Source organism: Mesoplodon bidens, assembly GCF_964165515.1.
Source record: "Mesoplodon bidens genome assembly, chromosome: 2".
In the NCBI taxonomy this organism is placed as follows: Eukaryota; Metazoa; Chordata; class Mammalia; order Artiodactyla; family Ziphiidae; genus Mesoplodon; species Mesoplodon bidens.
The window spans coordinates 142,463,244-142,480,194 of record NC_138177.1 but is presented as its reverse complement, the minus strand read 5'-3'; the positions used below and the strand labels follow the sequence as shown (position 1 = coordinate 142,480,194).

The following is a 16,951-nucleotide window of genomic DNA, read 5'->3' as shown; positions in this document are numbered from 1 at the left end:
TCCAAGGGATTTGAGAGCTCTGAGTCAGGAACCAGGGACAAAGACCAGGTATTTCTTATGCCTATGGATAAGCCCAGATTAAAGGAGGTGGCCACCCCTTGATGGGAAGAGCAGCAGTCACATTGTTAAAGGGCATATACACAGGGATGGGGAAATTGCGTTATGTTCTGTACTCTCCCATACATCGTCGTCTACATTTTATAGATATTTAGTCTGAGGCACAGAAGTGCCATTTACCCTATGTTACCTAGATAGTAAGAGGCAGAATCAGAACTCAAACTCAGGCAGTCTGGCTCCAGACCCTCTGATATTAGCCACTTTACTATACTTCCTCTTTAACAATTGAATTAATTTTTTAGAAATATCTTTGTTTATACTTTTATACTACCTCCCAATCAGGATATTTGTTATTGAGAGATTTCTTTGTTTCCTAAAGATAAAGGTGAAGATTTACAAAAAGTAACGAAGACATACTACTGTATGCGCCTGCAGTTTGCTGTGCTGGTGCTTCGGAAGACACAGATACATGAAACATAGCAAGCCGGTAGTACTAATAATGTTGGGAGGTGGTGTCAGACATGTATGCACATACCTCTCTAATTCATGATTGACTGTGGTAAGTGCTGGAAAAGAGGCACAAAGTCCAGTGGGAGCCTTTGATTCTAGATCATGAACTCATTGAAAGCAGGGACTGTGTCTTTCCCTTTGTATCCCTAACACATACAGGACTTGGGACAGAGCAGATGTGAAAGGCTTCATAGAGAGGAATACATGATTGGTATTGGAAACCTGGAAGGTACAGAAAAGTAGAAGAAAGGAACAAAGGTCATTTGGGGCTAAGAAAGGATGAGAAAATGTAATCATTTGAGGGACACCGTAATATAGAGTGTCTGGAATTTTGGGAGAAGGTGGGAAGAAGAAAAACAATGGGAAATCAGGCCAGAAGGGTGGATTGAAGCCTCATAGATCTATACAATGCTAAGTATCCTACTTTTTATCCTTTTGAGAGCCTCTCAGAATACTGAGGATTAGGGAGGTTGTTCCTTTTCCTTCTTTTTCTGTATGAGGAAGACCCACATTCTCCTGTAGCTCCCATTCAGTATTTTATTCCATAGACTCTTGGGAAGAAAAGGCTAATATAAAAGCCTCTGCCAGGATTACAAGAGGAACTTGGGACTCAACTGAGGTGTCCCTCTCAGTTTTGCTAAGGATTCTGTCTATCATCTTGTCTCTTCTTGTTTGGGGCTGCCATCTAATAGACTCAATGCTGAAGTCATGCTGTTGACTAATTGTGTAGCTGGCCCAGGGAAGAAGGGCAGGGGATCTAAAAACAGTGCAATTTCTGCTGAAAGCATGCTGTTGACAAGAGGGGTATAGCTAGTCTTGGGAAAAGGGGCAGGGTGGGTCTCAAAACAGTACAATTTTCTGCAGAGTGCCTTATGCCTTTTTCAACATACTAAGTCTATAGAGTATACTTTTCTGAAAGCTGCTTGAGAAGGAGCAGTAACTGCTGTGGTCGCTTTGGCTGTGTGTTTATCCTCTAAACCTTTGTTTTTTCACCTGTGTAGTGGACAGACCCTAAGTGACCAACCCCCAGTGATAATAGTTTTTTTTTGGTGTTCATGTCTTTGTGTAATCCCCTTCCCCAGAGTCTGGGCAGGACCTGTGACTTGCTTCTAACTAACAGAATATGGCAAAGATAATAGGATATCACTCCTGTGATTATATTACAATATGTATAAAATCCTTCTTCCTAGCAGACACTCGAGAAGTGAGTGGTTGGAGAAGGGAGAAGCCCACATAGCAAAAAAAACTATGGGCAGCTTCTGGGAGCTGAGGGTGGCCTCCAGCAAGAAACCCTCCTTCCTGCAGCCACAGGGGAATGAATTCTGCCAAGGTCTGAGTGAGCTTGGAAGTATTCTCCCCACCCACACCTCACCCATTGGAGCCTCCAGATGAGAATGCAGCCCAGCCAGCCCTTTGACTGCAGGCTTGTGAGACCCAGCTAAGCGAGGCCCACAGAAACTGGGAGAGGAAAAATGTATGTTGTTTTAAGCCACCAAGTTTGTGTTAATTTGTTACACACATAGAAAACTAATACAGTACATAAAATAACAAAAATACTTCCTGCCTTTCATTGTTACTGTTAAACTTAAAGCTAATGTAACATATAGTGGGCCCCCAGGAATGTTAAGTTTTTTAGTCAGACCTGGATTTGTATTCTAGTCCAACCAGTTATTAGCAGTGTGAACCTGACAAGTCAGTCTCGCTGAGTGTCGAATTTCTTTGTAGGACTATTAAAGATTAAGTGAGATAAGGCAGATAAAAAGACATTTCAGTCTCTCTAGCTCAGTGCCTGGCACTTAGTAAGTGCTTACTCAATGATTTGTTATTACTGATCATCCTCATCATCAAGGGGGTGGGATTGTAGGTGTTAGGCTAAATCAGAGGGAGGAGGATGGGACTAAGTGTTCTTGTGTGTATATGAGCTGAGCAGTCGGAGAGGGAGAGGAACCAGTTCCTGATTCTCCCCTCCTTTCCTGTCCCTGATATTCTCTGCTCCATCTGACCCATAGAACAACATAGCTGAAGTCAGAGAACTCTCTTCCAAGCTGATGACTGAAGATGTGGTAAAGCATGTCAGCAGCTTGCTGCATAGTAAGGAATTGGAAGTCAGCTATTTAGCTGCAGGCATCATAGCCCACCTGACATCTGACAAACAGCCCTGGATATCCCATGACCTCCAGAGGAGAGCACTTCTCCAGGATCTGGTATGAGAACCATTGCTCTTTACAAAACCCAGAGTCATCTCTTCTTGCAGAAAACTTACTTTTCTAGATCATAAGAATTTTTGAAATATGTGTTCATTGTAGAAAATGGGAAAGATAGAGAAAAATATAAAGAAAACATTATAAATCACCCACACCTTACCACCCAAAGCTAATCTCTATTAACATTTTGTTGCATTCCTTCTGATAACTTTCCTTCTATAAAAGTTATACATGCAAACCATTTATATGGCTGATTCTAATTCTCTTTCCCACTCTCAGCTCTTTTTAAAGCTATTTCTTTTGGTGTTTACCTCCATATCTCTAACATATGTTGTTATTTCTTGACTTTGTAGTTTAAGACATTATCAATTTATTTTCCCACTTTGGAAAATGAAGATTCTTTTTCTCTTTGTCCCAGTGCACACCTTTTCCTATACTCCAAGTATACATCTCCTTTCAGTACATTCAAGCACATCCTGTCTACTTCAACTTCTCGGAGACTACTTTCCCAAGCCTTCTGTTTTTTTTTTTCTATCTGATTTGCTTTTTTGTATATCTGTTAGACCACTGTCATCCCAGGATATTCATTTACTATCATTCTGGAGATTCTCTTTGCTCTCTTGTGTTGGATTCCCTGTTTCCTGGATTGCGTACCTTCCTATTTTTTGGTGTACTCCCTCATTCTCTTGGGTCATATCCTCCAGTAGCTTCCTAAGAGATGTATGAAAAAGAAAATTTGAAACCTTTTATGTTTGAAACGGTCTTTATTATACATTCACATTTAGTTGATCAAATGGCTAGGTATAAAAGTTAAGTTTTGAAATATTTTCACAATTTCTAAGTCATTGCTCCATTGTCTTTTATTTCTCTGTATCACTGTTGAGAAGTCCTGTGCCATTTTTCTTCGGAAGCTTTAAGACCTTTGTCTTCAGTGTTTGGAAATCACAGTGATGTGCCTTGATGTGGGTTCATTTTCATCTGCTACGTTGGCTACTTTCTGCTCTGGAAGCTCATTTCCTTCAATTCTGGGAAATTTCTTTCTCTCCCTCTCGCCCCTCCATCCCTCCTTTTTTTTTCCTCTTTTTTCTCCCTGCTTCCTTCCCTTCCTTTTTTTTTGGCTTCATTGGGTCTTTGTTGCTGCACATGGGCTTTCTCAAATTGCAGCGAGCTGGGGCTACTCTTTGTTGTGGTGCACGGATTTCTCACTGCAGTGGCTTCTCTTGTTGTGGAGCACGGGCTCTAGGCATGTGGGCTTCAGTAGCAGCACACAGGCTCAGTAGTTGTGGCTCGCGGGCCCTAGAGCGCAGGCTCAGTAGTTGTGGTGCACGGGCTTAGTTGCTCTGCAGCATGTGGGATCTTCCCGGACCAGGGCTTAAACCCGTGTCCCCTGCATTGGCAAGTGGATTCTTAACCACTGCACCACCAGGGAAGTCCCGTCCCTCCCTTCCTTAATTTCTATTCTTCTGATTGAAGATTATAAGGTTGGCTTCCAACAGGCTAAACACCCACTAGAGGAAGAGAGTTGGGGGGTAAAGGAGACTCAGCATTTAGTATTTAGATTTTTCACTTTAGCCCCCTGTTTTTAGCATGGTACTCCCAGCCTCAGTTGTTCATGGGATTGCCCAATCCAGAAATTTTTGTAAGGGGTGTTAGAGGAAATCTTGAAGTCTTGATTCTTTGATACTTTCAACCAATCCTCCTATTTTCAACCCCACCTCTAATCTCACTTCCTGAAGTAATACTTTTGCCAAATTTTTAAGTCTCTTGGGTGTTCTGTTCAAAATGGTTTGTTTTTTTAACCTTCCCCAGCGCTAGATCTATTAAATTAGTTACCATTTTTCTTTTGCTTTCTTCTATGTGTATTTGCCTTCTTTTAAACCGTTTGTATCATTCTGTTCATGGGATTTAGGAGAGGAGTGGGTGCATGCTCAATCTTCCATCATTAAACAGGAGCCCCTTTTTATTGCATTGTTTTCCACATGACTTTGTTTATATTCTACATATATAATGCTTATTTAATCGATAGTTGGCAGGTTAGGTATCCTAAATTTGAGTAATCAATCCCATATTTTGAAAACTTATGTTGTTTCATACATATGTAATTATAAATGACATGAAACAATACCAGAATCTTGATTTGTCTTTTTGTACAGTATACAACCATCCAGAATTGGCCAAGTTCAAGTTGTAAGATGACAGCATTGGTGACCTACAGGTAATTTCATGATGGTATAGTGCTTTTCTTAAAGCTTGTCCTCAGTCTACTCACTATGTAGAGGCCATGGTACAGTGATAAAATATTAGAATAAAATAGCCTGTGTTCAAATCCTGTTTCTTTGTGATATTGGGAAAATCACTTTTTTTTTTTTTTTTTTTTTTCTTTTTGCGGTATGCGGGCCTCTCACTGTTGTGGCCTCTCCCGTTGCGGAGCACAGGCTCCGGACGCGCAGGCCCAGAGGCCATGGCTCACGGGCCCAGCCGCTCCGCGGCATATGGGATCCTCCCAGACCGGGGCACGAACCCGTATCCCCTGCATCGGCAGGCGGACTCTCAACCACTGCGCCACCAGGGAGGCCCGGGAAAATCACTTTTAGAAAATCTCTGAGACTCAGTTTTCATCATCTGTAAAATGAGGCTGGCAGTATGCAAGATTGAGGGTGGAATCAGATATTGAATGTATAATGTCTCACACAGAGTATAATTTCTTAAATGCTAGTTCTGATTATATGCTCAGCAGTATATCTGTCTTGGTGAGGAATTGACCCTGGGGGGAAAATGTTGAAAATTATTATTATATCCCTGATGTTAGCTTGAGTTCTGAAGAAACATCTTCTTTGTACTTATTTAGATCCTTCAAGGCATTTTTCCCACTCCTTGGCAACGTCTCTCAACCAGAGGTTCAGCTCTGGGCACTATGGGCCATGTATCATGTCTGCAGTAAAAACCGTATGTAATTAAAAAGAATAGTTTTCCAGCTATTTTTCTGTAGAAGGATTAAGTTCAAGGTGGAATTTTGAAAAATTGTTCACCTATGTCCTGATTTTAACACTTTAAAAAAAGAAACTGAAAAGCATTTGTATTAGTATAAAAAATGCTACAGAATTATAATTGGGGGTGGTTGTCAAGCAATATAGAAAGTGAAAGTTTGCTCCCACTCCTATTCCCCATAGGCAAGCACTGTCCATAAGTTGATAACTATAACTATGCTTCCAGATACTTTTCTGTATACATGCTATAGTTAGTATATACTATATGCGAATAGGATAATGTTTTTAGACAAAATGGGCTCATTCTGTGCATACTATCCTATAGCTTGCTGTTTTTCACTCAGTAGTTTATCATGAATACTATTCTTCCTATAGTAATACATAGATTTGCCTCTTTGTAATGGTTTGAGGGAGGCTGGGGGGCCAGATGTCAGGAGTTGGTCCCAGGCAGATTAAATCTTTTTCCATGTTTTGCTGTTTTAAATTCCCCTTGGGAATTCTTGGCTTTTATTCTTTTTTTAAAAAAATATTTATTTGGTTGTGCCAGGTCTTAGTTGTGGCTTGTGGGCTCCTTAGTTTCAGCACATGGGATTGTTAGTTGCGGCAGGTGGGCTCTTTAATTATGGCTCCAGGGCTCCTTAGTTGTGCCTTGCCAGCTCCTTAGTTGTGGCATGCATGTGGGATCTAGTTCCCTGACCAGGGATCGAACCCAGGCCCCCTACATTGGGAGCGTGGAGTCTTATCCACTGCATCACCAGGGAAGTCCTTTGGCTTTTATTCTTTGTTAAGCATTATTATTAAAATTTTTGCTTTTATTATAAAAGAAATACAGGCTATAATTTTATATTAAAAAACCTAAGATATAACTTTTAGAATTAATTAAAGGTTTAACTATCAAAAGCATAAGCTATCTTAAAATGGCTTTAACAAGTATTGAGGCCTATATGCAAAAAAAACTATAGGAAATAATTTAAAAGCCTGAAATAATTGTGAGACATACTATACTCAATTCTTTTCAATTCACGGATATAATACAATTCAAGTGAATGAGTAAGAGTTGAGGAATCTGAAAATTATTTTAAAGTTAAAGTGGCAGGATAAACAGGAAAGAACTGACTGAGAAAAATGGTTTTTAGGAGCTTGCCCTAATACTTCTCTTTATTTATTTATTTATTTTTGGCTGTGCCTGCGGCGTGCAGAATCTTAATTCCCAGACCAGGGATCAAACCCTGGCACCCCTTGCAGTGGAAGCATGGGGTCCTAACCACTGGACCACCAGAGAAGTCTCTAACACTTCTCTTTAAATGGTACTGGCATATGAATAGATGGAGGCAGATCAATCAGTTTGAATGGCATTGAAATAGACGCTGATATATTCAATTACAACAGTAGTAACTGTAACAAAAACTAGAATTTAGTTGAGTATTTATATTTACTATGTGCCAAGCAGTGTTGTAAGCTATTTATGTGTAACTTATTTAATCTTCACAACAGATAGAACGGGTAGCATTTTATTGTATATCTGTTACAGATGAGAAAACGAGGCATAAAGAAGTAAAGTAACTTGCCCAAAGTTAAAACAGCCTGCACTGGCAGAGATAGGGTTCTAACCTAGTGATCTGACTCCAGATCACCACTATTTAGATTCCTCCGTATTTCTTTGCTATATGATGTAACAATTTATTTAACATTGTTTCCAGTCTTTTCTATCACAATATAAACACTGGTTCAATGAATAATGACATTCTCTCTCTCACTCTCACTCACACACATACTATATATTTAGGAAAGATGAACATATGTGCTAATTAAGAGGACAGACCCCAGAATCAGACTATTTGTACTTTGCTCCCATTTACTAACTGTGGGAGCTTGAGCAAGTTACCGAACCCCTCTGTGCTCCAGTTTCCTCATCTGTAAAATGGGGATTAAAGTACCTATTTCATAGGGCTGTTATGAGAATTAAATGAGGTAACATTTGCAAAGCATTTAAACATTGCTTGGCTCATAGTACGAGCATTTGTATATAGCACAGTATTAGTACAAGCGTAGTGCATACCATTTGTTAAAATAAAAGACATCACTTTTTTTTTTTTAAACATCTTTATTGGAGTATAATTGCTTTACAATGGTGTGTTAGTTTCTGCTTTATAACAAAGTGAATCAACAATACTTATACATATATCCCCATATCTCTTCCCTCTTGCGTCTCCCTCCCTCCCACTCTCCCTATCCCAACCCTCTAGGTGGTCACAAAGCACCGAGCTGATCTCCCTATGCTATGCTGACCAAATAGATTTTAACCTATTTTTCTCTCTCTCCAAGTATCTGTCTGCCTTCTTTCTTCTTTTCTGCCTTCTTATTTATTTATTTATTTATTTATTTTTTGCTTTATAACAAATTAAATCAGTTGTACATATACATATGTTCCCATATCCCCTCCCTTTTGCGTCTCCCTCCCACCCTCCCTATCCCACCCCTCCAGGCGGTCACAAAGCACCGAGCTGATCTCCCTGTGCTATGCAGCTGCTTCCCACTAGCTATCTACCTTACGTTTGGTAGTGTATATATGTCCATGCCGCTCTTTCACTTTGTCACAGCTTACCCTTCCCCCTCCCCATATCCTCAAGTCCATTCTCTAGTAGGTCTGTGTCTTTATTCCTGTCTTACCCCTATGTTCTTCATGACATTTTTTTTTCTTAAATTCCATATATATGTGTCACCATACAGTATTTGTCTTTCTCTTTCTGACTTACTTCACGCTGTATGACAGACTCTAGGTCCATCCACCTCATTACAAATAGCTCAATTTCATTTCTTTTTATGGCTGAGTAATATTCCATTGTATATATGTGCCACATCTTCTTTACCCATTCATCCGATGATGGACACTTAGGTTGTTTCCATCTCCGGGCTATTGTAAATAGGGCTGCTATGAACATTTTGGTACATGACTCTTTTTTTTTTTTTTTTTTTACTTTTTATTTTATATTGGAGTATAGCCGATTAACAATGTTGTGATAGTTTCAGATGCACAGCAAAGGGACTCGGCTATACATATGCATGTACCCATTCTCCCCCAAACTCCCCTCCCATCCAGGCTGCCACATAACATTGAGCAGAGTCCCCTGTGCTATATAGTAGGTCCACTGGTTATCCATTTTTTTTTAAGTTTATTTATTTATTTTTTTAATTAGTTTCTGCTTTATAACAAAGTGAATCAGTCATACATATACATCTGTTCCCACATCCCTTCCCTCATGCATCTCCCTCCCTCCCACCCTCCCCATCCCACCCCTCCAGGCGGTCACAAAGCACCGAGCTGATCTCCCTGTGCTCTGCGGCTGCTTCCCACTATCTATCTACCTTACGTTTGGTAGTGTATACACGTCCATGCCTCTCTTTCGCCTTGTCACAGCCCACCCTTCCCCCTCCCCATATCCTCAAGTCCATTCTCAAGTAGGTCTGCGTCTTCATTCCCGTTTTGCCCCTAGGTTCTTCATGACATTTTTTTTTTAAATTCCGTATATATGTGTTAGCATACGGTATTTGTCTTTCTCTTTCTGACTAACTTCACTCTGTATGACAGACTCTAGGTCTATCCACCTCATTACAAATAGCTCAGTTTCGTTTCTTTTTATGGCTGAGTAATATTCCATTGTATATATGTGCCACATCTTCTTTATCCATTCATCCGATGATGGACACTTAGGTTGTTTCCAGCTCCGGGCTATTGTGAATAGAGCTGCAATGAACATTTTGGTACATGTCTCTTTTTGAATTATGGTTGTCTCAGGGTATATGCCCAGTAGTGGGATTGCTGGGTCATATGGTAGTTCTATTTGTAGTTTTTTAAGGAACCTCCATACCGTTCTCCATAGTGGCTGTACCAATTCACATTCCCACCAGCAGTGCAAGAGTGTTCCCTTTTTTCCACACCCTCTCCAGCATTTATTGTTTCTAGATTTTTTGATGATGGCCATTCTGACTGGTGTGAGATGATATCTCATTGTAGTCTTGATTTGCATTTCTCTGATGAGTAAAGATGTTGAGCATCCTTTCATGTGTTTGTTGGCAGTCTGTATATCTTCTGTGGAGAAATGTCTATTTAGGTCTTCTGCCCATTTTTGGATTGGGTTGTTTGTTTTTTTGTTATTGAGCTGCCTGAGCTGCTTATAAATTTTGGAGATTAATCCTTTGTCAGTTGCTTCATTTGCAAATATCTTCTCCCATTCTGAGGGTTGTCTTTTGGTCTTGTTTATGGTTTCCTTTGCTGTGCAAAAAGCTTTTAAGTTTCATTAGGTCCCATGTGTTTATTTTTGTCTTTATTTCCATTTCTCTAGGAGGTGGGTCAAAAAGGATCTTGCTGTGATTTATGTCATAGAGTGTTCTGCCTATGTTTTCCTCTAAGAGTTTGATAGTGTCTGGCCTTACATTTAGGTCTTTAATCCATTTTGAGCTTATTTTTGTGTATGGTGTTAGGGAGTGATCTAATCTCATACTTTTACATGTCCCTATCCAGTTTTCCCAGCACCACTTATTGAAGAGACTGTCCTTTCTCCACTGTACATTCCTGCCTCCTTTATCAAAGATAAGGTGACCATATGTCCGTGGGTTTATCTCTGGGCTTTCTATCCTGTTCCATTGATCTATCTTTCTGTTTTTGTGCCAGTACCATACTGTCTTGATTACTGTAGCTTTGTAGTATAGTCTGAAGTCAGGGAGCCTGATTCCTCCAGCTCCCTTTTTCGTTCTCAAGATTGCTTTGGCTATTCGGGGTCTTTTGTGTTTCCATACAAATTGTGAAATTTTTTGCTCTAGTTCTGTGAAAAATGCCAGTAGTAGTTTGATAGGGATTGCATTGAATCTGTAGATTGCTTTGGGTAGTAGAGTCATTTTCACAATGTTGATTCTTCCAATCCAAGAGCATGGTACACCTCTCCATCTATTTGTATCATCTTTAATTTCTTTCATCAGTGTCTTATAATTTTCTGCATACAGGTCTTTTGTCTCCTTAGGTAGGTTTATTCCTAGATATTTTATTCTTTTTGTTGCAATGGTAAATGGGAGTGTTTCCTTGATTTCACTTTCAGATTTTTCATCATTAGTATATAGGAATGCCAGAGATTTCTGTGCATTAATTTTGTATCCTGCAACTTTACCAAATTCATTGATTAGCTCTAGTAGTTTTCTGGTAGCATCTTTAGGATTCTCTATGTATAGTATCATGTCATCTGCAAACAGTGACAGCTTTACTTCTTCTTTTCCGATTTGGATTCCTTTTATTTCCTTTTCTTCTCTGATTGCTGTGGCTAAAACTTCCAAAACTATGTTGAATAAGAGTGGTGAGAGTGGGCAACCTTGTCTTGTTCCTGATCTTAGTGGAAATGGTTTCAGTTTTTCACCATTGAAGACGATGCTGGCTGTGGGTTTGTCATATATGGCCTTTATTATGTTGAGGAAAGTTCCCTCTATGCCTACTTTCTGCAGGGTTTTTATCATAAATGGGTGTTGAATTTTGTCGAAAGCTTTCTCTGCATCTATTGAGATGATCATATGGTTTTTCTCCTTCAATTTGTTAATATGGTGTATCACGTTGATTGATTTGCGTATATTGAAGAATCCTTGCATTCCTGGAATAAACCCCACTTGATCATGGTGTATGATCCTTTTAATGTGCTGTTGGATTCTGTTTGCTAGTATTTTGTTGAGGATTTTTGCATCTATGTTCATCAGTGATATTGGCCTGTAGTTTTCTTTCTTTGTGACATCCTTGTCTGGTTTTGGTATCAAGGTGATGGTGGTCTTGTAGAATGAGTTTGGGAGTGTTCCCCCCTCTGCTATATTTTGGAAGAGTTTGAGAAGGATAGGTGTTAGCTCTTCTCTAAATGCTTGATAGAATTCACCTGTGAAGCCATCTGGTCCTGGGCTTTTGTTTGTTGGAAGATTTTTTATCACAGTTTCAATTTCAGTGCTTGTGATTGGTCTGTTCATATTTTCTATTTCTTCCTGATTCAGTCTTGGCAGGTTGTGCATTTCTAAGAATTTGTCCATTTCTTCCAGGTTGTCCATTTTATTGGCATAGAGTTGCTTGTAGTAATCTCTCATGATCTTTTGTATTTCTGCAGTGTCAGTTGTTACTTCTCCTTCTTCATTTCTAATTCTATTGATTTGAGTCTTCTCCCTTTTTTTCTTGATGAGTCTGGCTAATGGTTTATCAATTTTGTTTATCTTCTCAAAGAACCAGCTTTTAGTTTTATTGATCTTTGCTATCGTTTCCTTCTTTTCTTTTTCATTTATTTCTGATCTGATCTTTATGATTTCTTTCCTTCTGCTAACTTTGGGATGTTTTTGTTCTTCTTTCTCTAATTGCTTTAGGTGCAAGGTTAGGTTGTTTATTCGAGATGTTTCCTGTTTCTTAAGGTGGGATTGTATTGCTATAAACTTCCCTCTTAGAACTGCTTTTGCTGCATCCCATAGGTTTTGGGTCGTCGTGTCTCCATTGTCATTTGTTTCTAGGTATTTTTTAATTTCCTCTTTGATTTCTTCACTGATCACTTTGTTATTAAGTAGTGTATTGTTTAGCCTCCATGTGTTTGTATTTTTTACAGCTCTTTTCCTGTAATTGATATCTAGTCTCATAGCATTGTGGTCGGAAAAGATACTTGATACAATTTCAATTTTCTTAAATTTACCAAGGCTTGATTTGTGACCCAAGATATGATCTATCCTGGAGAATGTTCCATGAGCACTTGAGAAAAATGTGTATTCTGTTGTTTTTGGATGGAATGTCCTATAAATATCAATTAAGTCCATCTTGTTTAATGTATCATTTAAAGCTTGTGTTTCCTTATTTATTTTCATTTTGGATGATCTGTCCATTGGTGAAAGTGGGGTGTTAAAGTCCCCTACTATGAGTGTGTTACTGTCGATTTCTCCTTTTATGGCTGTTAGTATTTGCCTTATGTATTGAGGTGCTCCTATGTTTGGTGCATAAATATTTACAATTGTTATATCTTCTTCCTGGATCGATCCCTTGATCATTATGTAGTGTCCTTCTTTGTCTCTTCTAGTAGTCTTTATTTTAAAGTCTATTTTGTCTGATATGAGAATTGCTACTCCAGCTTTCTTTTGGTTTCCATTTGCATGGAATATCTTTTTCCATCCCTTTACTTTCAGTCTGTATGTGTCTCTAGGTCTGAAGTGGGTCTCTTGTAGACAGCATATATATGGGTCTTGTTTTTGTATCCATTCAGCCAATCTGTGTAAAAGACATCACTTTGCAAGCATAATCTGCAGAATACTTTTAGAATTACTGAGTCAAAGTGTTATGAATGCTTGTTTTGGTAGGTATTGCTAAACTGTCATCCAGAGAATTGATTACCAGTTTGCATTCCCATCAGCAATATATTAGAGCTTCCAGTTTCCTTTTATTCTTGCAAAAAGGTTTAGTTGAATTTTTTTTTTTTTTTTTTTTTTTTGGCGGTACACGGGCTTCTCACTGTTGTGGCCTCTCCCGTTGCGGAGCACAGGCTCCGGACGCGCAGGCTCAGCGGCCATGGCTCATGGGCCCAGCCGCTCCGCGGCATGTGGGATCTTCCCGGACCAGGGCATGAACCCGTGTACCCGGCATTGGCAGGCGGACTCTCAACCACTGTGCCACCAGGGAAGCCCTAGTTGAATTTTTTGATCTTTGTCAGTCTAAGGTGAAAGAGAGTCTCAGTTGATGTTTATTTTAAGTAAGGTGAACTGTCTTATATTTGAATTGTCTGTTGATTTCCATTGCTCACTTTTTGTTTACTGTTTTTTGGTCTTTTTAATTTGAAGAAACTCTTGAAAATATTTTTTCCCAGTTTATTGTCTTGATTTTATTCATTGTTTTTACAAGTCAGTATTTTGTTATATGGCCCCTGGGTTTCAGGCCATGATTATACCTTACAAAATTGATGAAAATTTTCAGCCATTTTCTTTTAAAATATTACCCTCCACCTATTCTCTCTATTCCTTTCTTGTAACATCTATCAGAAGTATCTTATACCTTCTCTGAATCTGTCCTACATATTTTGTAACCATTTAAAAAAGTGTTTCCATATCTTTGTTTCTTTTTACTGCATTCTTGGTAATTGCCTTAGATGTGTTTTTGGATCATTGTTTCTGTGTCTAATAGACTCTTGGACTGATTAAGAGAATCCTTTCAGACTGATTTGTGGACATGTGCCTTCAGTACAGCTTTGTATTTGCTTCTGTCAAGTGTTCTAGAGGTTTCCCTGGGATTGGACTAATTCTTATATTAATTTCTCAGCTCAAGGGTTCCCAGAACATTTAGGGTAATGTAAATTCAAACCCTATACCAACTTGGGACTGGTTATAAATTCTCAGGAAAGACTTCTCCCCAGGAGCCCAGGCTAAATGCAGATGTTTCATTGTCTTGTCCGTTGTCTTGTCTAGCCCTTTGAGGGGCCAGCTTTATGCATTGATTTTGCTTCTGACTTCCTAAGTTAAAATGTAAATTCATAGATTACTGAAACTGATAGTCCCTTTCTGCCTCACGATAGTTACAGGTTAGGTTACATGAGCTTTAGGTGCTTTTTGCTCTTTGTGTCTGACTCCTGGACAATTCCTTTACTTTGTGCACTCAACTATGAATTAAAATTTTTTTCAATTATACTGTATCCAGCTCTGGTGTTTTTAGGTTGTCTAGCTCAACATATTGCCTGAACCTGAAATTTGTACTATTTTTGTAATAAAAGATGTTCTTATCCTTTTAGCTAGGATTAGAGACATTTGAAGCATAGAGTTGTCCAGAAGTAAACATAATAAAAGAATCACCCATTATCTCATTACACAGGCCAAGCATTAACTGGCATATTTCTTCTAAATTGACACAGTTTATCTGTTAATTCCTGTGTCACAGGGCTTAAAACTTTGTACTCTTTCTTCAAAATGGTGAATGTGGTAATTTGGGAATATTTAAGATGCCAACTTGTCCATCAGGTTTCTTTGTTTGATTTTCTTTCAGCCAGCAAATACTGCAAAATGTTAGTCGAAGAAGAAGGACTGCAGCTTTTGTGTGACATCCAGAAGCACAGTGAGGCAGACCCCCAAGCACAGCACATTGCAACCTCCATTCTAGATGACTTCAGAATGCATTTCATGAATTATCAGAGACCCCGTCTCTGTTGAATGCCCTTCTTATCCTCAGGGGCTTCAGAGGTGCTCTGTTGCTCAGTGTCAGGTCTTCTGCCCTGTCACCAATTGAATGTTGAATTGAATTGAAACAAGTTGTCACTGGAGTTTGTGAGTTGACTGCCTTCTTGGCCTTTTTTTTTTTTTTTTGGTTGATTTTCTGTAAGTTATAAGAAGGTTGGGTTTGTATGATAGCCATGATCCCAAATCAAGTTGGAATCATTCTGGGAATACCCTTTCAGCAGTTTTGAAAAATCAAGCCCTGGACTCTGTGTGAAGACCTCTGAGCTTGTGTTGGAACAGCTATGCCAGTTACTTTTCTCTAGCCCTGGCCAATTTCTTAACTCTGAGTGTTTGTCAGAGGAAAGGAAAAAGAAAGACTTACGGGGAAGCTGTGATATTTATGTTAAATTTCATGTTTGAAAGAATCTCCTAAGTTGTTATTCCTGGTTATATGAAGCCACTGGAAAAGAAGTACATGAAAAAGTTCTAGGAAACATACACGTATAAATGTATTGTTTGGAAGGCAGAACCTCTATTGGAGGGGAGGGAAAAAATTATTTTTAATAGATACCAGAGTACCTTCCACTTGTTGGGTGGAGGGAAGAGAAATATATTTTTATGATTTTGGGTAGTCTACCTTTGACCTTTCTCCCTCCAGCGTTACGCATTAGACTGAGTAAGCATAACATTGTGTGTAATTGGGTGTGCTGGTGGGGCACGGTCAAAGTTAGGACTGAGAATAGAATGTTCAGATGAAAGATTATATGGGGATTATAAATCTCAAACCCTCAGTCCCTCAAATTTTTAATTTGAGTTAGGACTGTGACCAAAACTGAGAGGAAAAGGAAGGGCTGTGCCAGAGATGCAAAGAGGTGCTCTTACCTAATATGGAGATGAGAAAAATAGTGAGCTTTTCTGAGAACCAGCCTCACTCACAGTATAAACTCTCAGAAGCTTTGGTTTGTGTCCTCTGCAAACCCGTCTATGGAATAGAGTGTGAAGTCCTTCCTCACCTTATTATTGACAGCTAACAAAACACGTTTTACCATTCATCTGTTTAAGTTTTTCAGAGAAATAAATTCCTTTCTGAATTAGTAGCTTATTTTAGGGCTAGATTTTTGTGCTGTTAGCTGGCCAGACTCTTAACTGGAATGCTATATACCTTCGTTTGGAATCAGATGAGGCTTATTCTTATTCTAAACCATATTTCAAACTATTGCTCACTGGTGACTGGATAAGAGGAATTTGTAACCTGCTTCCTTCTACAGTCCTGCAACTACACAGTATTTTCTCTCATTCACTCTTTTGCGTGATTCAAAAGGCTGTCTTACTTTCCTGACCGGAGTTCCGTACGTTGGAACGTGCTGTTACCAGATACTAGCTTAGGCTAATGTGAGGAGGGTGGGTGGGAAATAGTGCCTGTTGAGGTCCACTGCTACACTGGGCACCTCTCCAAGTTTTGTCTCATTCACAACAATCCTCTGCGATAGTTGAGTTTTATCCTCCCCATTTCACAGATGAGAAAGAGGAAGTTAGGTTACTTTCCTGAGTAGATAGATACTGCTCATGCCGTTGCTGCTGATTCTAAGACTCGGGCTCTTCTGTGTTACTCTCCTTTTCAGGAAGTGAGCACAACTTTGGGGCACATTTGTATTTAGCAGCAAGTCAACAATGTTATTGGTATGTGTCCATGCCCATGGCTTAGTGACTTCTGAGTCTGGCCAGGCGTAGGCTCAGAAAGCTCAGATCAGTTAAAGAATGACCACGTGGCTGTCTCTTCCCCTGCCTTGGTACACAGAAGGAGGGCTCCTGAGACTAGTGTGCATATGTGCATATCAGCCACCCTTTATTTCTGAGTGTCGTCATCTTGCTCACTTTTGCTCGTGCTGTTCCCCTCAGGCTTCCTCGTTTTTGCCTCAAATGCCTATTGATCCTTCAGCTTTCAACTCCAGTGTTACCTGCCCATTTCCTGACCTTCCATGTTGTCCATCAGAGTTAATCGTT

The 16,951-nt window shown here is 39.4% G+C and overlaps 1 protein-coding gene across 1 annotated transcript in view; it reads left to right on the top strand.

Annotated features, from left to right (window-relative positions):
* Nucleotides 1-15,288, top strand: part of ZYG11B (zyg-11 family member B, cell cycle regulator) — a gene marked incomplete at its 5' end in the record, with an annotated part of 147,674 nt that extends 132,386 nt beyond the window's left edge. The window contains 4 exons of the mRNA XM_081223092.1: nucleotides 2,577-2,771; nucleotides 4,925-4,986; nucleotides 5,620-5,717; nucleotides 14,778-15,288. Coding sequence (XP_081079218.1) covers nucleotides 2,577-2,771; nucleotides 4,925-4,986; nucleotides 5,620-5,717; nucleotides 14,778-14,941 — 519 coding nt within the window. The 3' untranslated portion in view covers nucleotides 14,942-15,288. The remainder of the gene's footprint in view (nucleotides 1-2,576; nucleotides 2,772-4,924; nucleotides 4,987-5,619; nucleotides 5,718-14,777) is intronic.
* Nucleotides 15,289-16,951: the final 1,663 nt, after the last annotated feature.